General features: G+C 38.5%; 1 protein-coding gene across 2 annotated transcripts in view; it reads left to right on the top strand.

Annotated features, from left to right (window-relative positions):
* The window catches only part of LOC119584026 (amino acid transporter AVT1D-like), a 21895-nt gene that overhangs the window by 8948 nt on the left and 5447 nt on the right, over positions 1–7500 (top strand). Inside the window, exons 2-6 of one of the 2 annotated variants that reach the window (XM_037932665.1) lie at positions 705–856; positions 2847–3015; positions 3749–3925; positions 5090–5331; positions 6877–7131. In XM_037932665.1, the coding sequence (XP_037788593.1) occupies positions 705–856; positions 2847–3015; positions 3749–3925; positions 5090–5331; positions 6877–7131 (995 nt within the window). The remainder of the gene's footprint in view (positions 1–704; positions 857–2846; positions 3016–3748; positions 3926–5089; positions 5332–6876; positions 7132–7500) is intronic. The other variant, XM_037932666.1, reaches the window with a different exon arrangement.

The raw sequence follows: 7500 nt of genomic DNA, 5'->3' as shown, positions 1-7500 counted from the left end.
TCCTCTAGCTAAATTCCATCCTTCTTTTCTATATATCATTCTAATCTTGTTTCTCCCTTATTCTTTTAGTCTCCCTCTCTCTTCTTCCCTCACCCCCTTTTGATATAATTTCTTTTTTTCTCTCTCGTTCCCTTCATTCTTCCTTGACATTAATGTAACCCCCACCCCCCCCACCCCGATTTTTTTTTCTCCCTACTCCATTCTTTATAAATATCTAACACCAGATTGCTTCCCCCCCCCCCCCATCATTCATCTATATTAATTTAACACCAAAATATAATTTTTTTTCTCTACTCCCTCCCCCCCTAAAAAAATCCTCTTTTTTCTCCCTTTCTTCCCAGTCTTCTTCTTTTTTTAACATTCTTTCGACCATCCTTCTTTGATATTAATCTAGCACCAATAATCTCTCTTTTTTTACCCCCTTCCACCATCCTTCAATATTTTCTTTTTTTCTTTTTTTTTTACCCCTTCCCCACATCCTTCTACGATGCTTATCTAACACCAAATTCCCCTCTTTTTCTCTTCCTTTTCACCCCTTTCCTACCTCTTTTAATGATATTCATCTAACACCAAAATCCTCTCATTTTCTCCGTCTTCCTTTATCCGTCCCTCCAATTATCCTTTAACGATATTTAACACCAAAATCCTCTCTTTTTTTCTCCTTTTTTTTTACGTCCCCACAACTACCCTACCCCCACGGACAGCGAGAAGGGAGCGTCCCTCAGCATAACAGGAGTCGAGGAGGACGTGAAAGCAGGCAAAAAGGGCCTGAGTACCGGGATGACCTCCTTCTTCCTGGTGGCACAGATGGCCGGCGCTGGATTCCTGGCACTGCCCCGGGCCCTCGCTGACACTGGTGAGTCGTGGTGCCAAACGATGTGGTTCGGGCGTGTTTCGAGAGTGCCAGTGACAGGACAAGTTGGTTGGCCTTTCTTTTTTTTTCTTCTTTTTTTCTTTTTTTTCCGTGTTATGAGAGAGAGGAAGGCAGAGAGGAGGAGGGAGAGAGAGAGGGAAAGGGGACGGGGAGGGGAAGAGGAGGGGAGGGGGGAAGTCAGGAGAGAGAGAGAGAGAGAGAGAGAGAAGAGAGATAGAGAGAGAGAGATGAGGAGAGGAAGGATGAGAGAGAGAGAGAGAGAGAGAGAGAGAGAGTGAGAGAAGGATAGAGAGAGATGAGATAGAAAGTAGAAGAGATGATATAGAGAGAAAGGAAGAAGACAGAAGATGAAGCTATGAGAAGAAGATAGAGAGAGAAAGAGAGAGGTTAATAGATAATAATAGTAGATAGTAGATAATAAGAGAGAGGATGATGTAAAGTAATGAGAAACAGAAAAGATAATATGATATATATAAGTATATAATAGAAATAATTAAAGTATTTTATTTTTATTTTTTTTTTTTATTCTTTTTTTTATTATTATTTATTATTATATATATATATTATTATATACATAATAAATATAATAATATGATATAGTATATTAGTTTATATAGTATAATATATATGTTTTGATTTTTTTTTTTTTCACTCATCTTTTATCTTCACTGTTGTACGAACTTATATTTTATATGACGACCATGAGGATAAAACAGAATAAACTAGATCAAACAGAATGGATTAGTTTGATAAGGTAAGGACCGTGGCATAATAGTGCTGAATCATTATACACACACACACACACACACACACACACACACACACACACACACACACACATATATAATATATATATATATATATATATATATATATATATATATATATATATATATATATATATATATATATATATATATACATGCATGTCATGCCATCTCTCTCTCTCTCTCTCTCTCTCTCTCTCTCTCTCTCTCTCTCTCTCTCTCTCTCTCTCTCTCTCTCTCTCTCTCTCTCTCTCTCTCTCTTATAAGATGTAGATAAAATGATTATTTATTTGTTCTAAAAATTCGAGAAAAAAACGGAGGTAATGATACAGTTGACAATTCATCCTATAAAACAAAGAACACAAAGAATATGATACTTGAAGCAATTTAAGAACTAGTCTATAGTGATTCCTAAACCTAAATGTAGATAAGCTTAAAAATAACAACAGAAATTTAATGAAACTAGACACTAGGACATATGTCTAAGTAAACGAATTACGTGTAACATAAAATATTATCATTTATTGTAATTGTTTTAATATTCTATATCATAATTACGATACATTCCGGATATCCATGGCATTTTCGGCCAAATTTTACAAGCAAAATATCTGCTCATAAACGTCACTACGTATCACCCTGCATGTCGTCTTGAAGGAAATAATGTTAAAGTCTGCGGGACAGGTACGCCATGTTTCACATATTCTGCAGGGTAAACTCCACATTTTTGTTCAGATATGTGTGTAAATATAGACACAAGCATTAAAGATGTATGCATGTACGTATCAAATACAGATACAGACGAATATAAGTTTATGTATTTAAGCGTGCATAGGTACACGAATATAATGGTATATCTGTTTATCGAACATGCATACAATACATACACATGAACATACGTATTCACACACAACCTACAACTACAACCAGTCACAACCACGATCACTCACAACCATAACCAGTTAAAAGCACAGCCCAGTCACAACCACAACCACTCATAACCACAACCCAGTCACAACCACAACCAGTCACAACCACGACCATTCACAACCACATCCACTCACAACCACAACCCACTCACAACCACAACCACTCACAACCACAACCCACCCACAACCACAACCCACCCACAACCACAAAATCAAACACCAACCAACCCTTTCACCCACCCTTCTTTCTCCTTCACCTCAACCCTATCCTCACAGGCTGGTTTGGTATCGCCATGATGACCATATTCTGCGTGAGTGTAGCTTTCTCTGGCACTCGCCTCGGCCGCTGCTGGACCATCCTGGAAGAGAGGTATCCAGAATACTCGCAGCCAGTGAGACAACCATACATGGAGATCGCCTATAGATCGATGGGATTAGCAGGGAGGTAGGGTGGACATGAAAACTACAATTAAGTATCATGCTGTGACCACGGCGGCGCAGACATGAACCTACCGTTAAAAAAAAAGGGTGATACGGTTTTGAGATGCGGGGAGGTTTGTTTGTCTGGAGTTTAGGTGGTGTTGTTGTTGTTGTTTGTTGTTGTTTTTTGTTGTTGTTTATTGTTGTTATTCTTGTGGTTGTTGTTCGTATTGTTAGTATCGTTGTTATGTTACTGCTGTTATTGTTGTTGTTGTGTTGCTGTTGTTGTTATCATTATCATTATCGTTATTATTATCATTGTTATTATTGTTATTATTATCAATATAGGTATTATTATCATTATTTTGACTATCATTAGTATTGATATTATTGTTAGTATCATTTTCATTATTACCAGTAGTATCATTATCATTATTATTACTATTATTATTCTTTTATTGTTATTATTGTTACTAATAGAATTATCATTATCACTATTATTGTTTTGTTATCGTTATCACTATTATTATTGTCATTATAATCATCATTATCATTATTAAACATATATATACATATATGTATACTGACAGACAGATAGACCAGCAAATAGATAGACAAACAGATAACTATACCCACATATCCACCCAACACTTAGAAGAGTCAGACAAACAGACAACCAGACAACTATATCCACATATCCACACACCACACTCACAAAAAACATAAATAAATAAAAAATAAAACTCTCCCTTTTCCAGACGCGCCGCCTTGGCTTCAGTCGTGATAAACTTATACGGAAGCACTACCGTCTTCATCATTCTCATCTCGCAAATGATTTCTTCCCGCGAGAGTGTCCTTTCTCTGTGCGAACTCGTGCTGATTGTTGGATTTCTCATCATCCCTCTCACCTGGTTGGGGACGCCGAAGGATTTCTGGTGAGTGGAGGGGAGAGAGGGAATGGGATGGGGAGAGGGAAAAGGGTGGGGAGGGGGGTGACAGGGGGAGAGGGGATGGGATGGGGAGGGGGGTGACAGGGGGAGAGGGGATGGGATGGGGAGGGGGGTGACAGGGGGAGAGGGAGTGGGATGGGGGGAGGGAATGGGATAGGGAGGGGGGTGACAGGGAGAGAGGGATTAGAGGGGGAAGGGAGAAGAGGGATGGGGTGAAGGTGGACGGGGACGAATAGATACATAGACAGATATATATATATAGAGAGAGAGAGAGGAAGATAGATGATAGATAAAAAGAGAGAAAAACAGAGGCAGAGAGAACGAACCCACAAAAGACAACTCGTAAACCTGAAATTTAGAATTCAAAGCACAAGTGAACAACAAGAGAAACAATTAAACTGTTACAGTGTACTAACAAGCATTTATTTTTGCCCCGCTCGTTACTGCAGCTCAAGGCTATATTTAGATTTAAAATTTAATACATCTATGCAAGTATTCGGGATAAAAGTGCTGTTCGAAAAAAAAAGGAAAAGGGAACATAACATCGAAAAAGGAAAATTAAAAAGCGTAACAAAACAAAACAAAACATTAATACTCACATATTAGTAGAACTGGGCTACCCTTTATTTCAGTACGCCGTTTGTATTTTGAATTCAAATTCAGTTATACTCCTGAATTAAGGGGTAAGATATAAATGAAATAAACGCCACATTTCTTCTTTATTTTTCGACCTCATAAACCACCTCACCATAATATGTACTTTTATATATATTAACGCCTCATATTGTATAGTACTGCGTGTATGATAAAATAACAGATACACAGAATAACACGAGTATACATATTTCAGAAATAAGATGTAGATATAACTTGGTTACAAACCTAACAATATTACTACAACTAATATAAATCATTCACCAGAAATAAAGCATATACATACAAAAAAGTATAAACACACATGTACACTGCAGGCTGCAGAGACGAGCACACTCTCACTAACACACACACACACACACACACACACACACACACACACACACACACACACACACACACACACACACACACACACACACACACACACACACACACACACACACATACACACACACCACGTGTCTTTACACCCTCCACTCCCCTCGTCCCCAGGCAGGCTTCCGTGTTGGCAGTGGTGTCAACGGTGGTAGCGTGTGTTGTCATCATCGTCCAGATCCTACTGGAAGCACCCAACCTTCCAGAACCCGTGTTCGACAATCCTACAGTGTCATCCTTCTCCTTGGGTTTCGGGGCCATCCTGTTTTCCTTCGGCGGGTCGGCTGTGTTCCCGACCATCCAGAATGACATGCAGGATCGGACTCAATTCTGGAAGAGCGTCGTTGTGGGCTTTGCAGGTGGGTGGAAAGTGGGGAGGGGGTCTTAGGAGGGTTGTGGGGATGGGGGGGGGGGTCGTGCTAATGCCTTGTTTCTTTTATAATGTGAATAGTTTATGGTTGGTGTTTTGCTTTATTTTTTTATTTTGATTTTTTTTTTACTTTCTCTCTCTCTCTCTCTCTTTCTCTCTCTCTCTCTCTCTTTCTCTCTATTTCCTCTCTCTCTCTCTCTCTCTCTCTCTCTCTCTCTCTCTCTCTCTCTCTCTCTCTCTCTCTCTCTCTCTCTCTCTCTCTCTCTCTCTCTCTCTCTCTCTCTCTCTCTCTCTCTCTCTCTCTCTCTCTCTCTCTCTCTCTCTCTCTCTCTCTCTCCTTTCAAGAACTGCCTTTCCTTCGTCATAAAAAAATTATAATTGGCTATTTATAATTGATACAAAAAATACATAATTAAGACAATTGTTTGAACTTTTTCGCTGAATAAAAGTAATACTAACAGTTATAATGGGAAGCAAATTCATTATTTACAAGGCAGATTATTTGCTTGGCAAGTAAAGGTCTATTTCGTATTCATGTTTCTGAAATAATATATAAACTTTTTTTTTCAATAATGTATAACAATCTTATGCTCTTATCTTTTACGATATGTACATATACATGATAATTATCTATTAAGTATTACATAATATCACCTCGGTATTACAAAACCATGTATATAGTCATTTCTTGATAGAGTGCATGCAATCTGTAATGCAAAGTTGAACTGGAATTATTTAGGAATTTTAGTAATAAAGGACATTTTAAAAGATTGATGCTCACCTTGTTATCTAGACTTTTTTTTTATAATTAACAATGTTAATACTGCCTAACAGTTCTGAATCGGTAATTAGTTTAAACAGCGAGTAGAAAGAAATGTTGAAATCCATTTTTCTTTAATTAATCACTCTAAAAATCTTTCAAAGATGAATAAGAATTTAAACATATACATACATGAAGACCAAACATTTTTTAAATCACGTGTCATAAATATACAGGTAAATGAAAATAGAATATTCTGACTGTTATACATATATACCGTGAATCTAATGCATTTAGCAAGGGAAAAAAACATTGATTTAAAACCACTCCATGTGTTAATTCTTTTGACACAAATAGTCTCTCTCTCTCTCTCTCTTTCTCTCTCTCTCTCTCTCTCTCTCTCTCTCTCTCTCTCTCTCTCTCTCTCTCTCTCTCTCTCTCTCTCTCTCTCTCTCTCTCTCTCTCTCTCTCTCTCTCTCTCTCTCTCTCTCTCTCTCTCTCTCTTTCTCTCTTCCCCTCACACATACTCACTCACTCCTCCCTTCCACCTTCTCTCCCATACCCACCCCCTCCCTCAATCCCTCCCTCCACCCTTCCCTCCTTCCTTCTCCCTCAATCCCTCCCTCCCACCCCTCCTCCCACCCTCTCCCTCCCATCCCTCCTCCCACACTCTCCCTCCCACCCTTCCTCCCACACTCTCCCTCCCATCCCTCCTCCCACACTCTCCCTCCCTCCCTCCTCCCACACTCTCCCTCCCCTCCCTCCTTCCCACAGCAACTAACCCCTTTTCCCAACGCTTCTCTCTCCCTCTCTCCCGCACAGTGATCCTCTCCCTGTACGTCCCTGTGGCGTCTGTGGGTTACAGCATCCTCGGGCAAGATGTCGAGAGCAACATCTTGCTCTCTGTACCCAAGGGCGTGGCTGTTAATATCGCTATCATTCTGGAAATTATCAATCTTCTCAGCACTTTCATCATCAGCTTCAACCCTGTGGCGCAGAGTCTTGAGGATATTCTGAACGTTCCTAATAGTGAGTGGTCGATGCGATTGTCTTTTTTTTTTGGATGTAATGCCTATACATTTAGCAAGAAAAAAAAGCAAAAAAAAAAAGGATTGTGTTTTTTTGTTGTTGAAGGTTTTGGGTTCTTTGTTTATAAATTTGTTTACTTTGGATTTTTTTTTTATACTTATTTGTCTAGATATTCATTCATTCATACATTAGTGTATTTATCTATTGGTATATTTGTTTATATATCTTTTTATTTATCCATTAATCTACTAATTAATTATTTGCTTATATCTATTCATATTCACCTTTACATTTTATTGATATTTTCAGATACTGATTTCCTCATTTTCATCATTTTATCTATTTGTCTATTTATGCATACCTGAGAAA

This window comes from Penaeus monodon, chromosome 2 (assembly GCF_015228065.2).
Source record: "Penaeus monodon isolate SGIC_2016 chromosome 2, NSTDA_Pmon_1, whole genome shotgun sequence".
In the NCBI taxonomy this organism is placed as follows: Eukaryota; Metazoa; Arthropoda; class Malacostraca; order Decapoda; family Penaeidae; genus Penaeus; species Penaeus monodon.
Note: the sequence above shows the minus strand (reverse complement) of the source record. Positions and strands in the feature narration are given on the sequence as shown.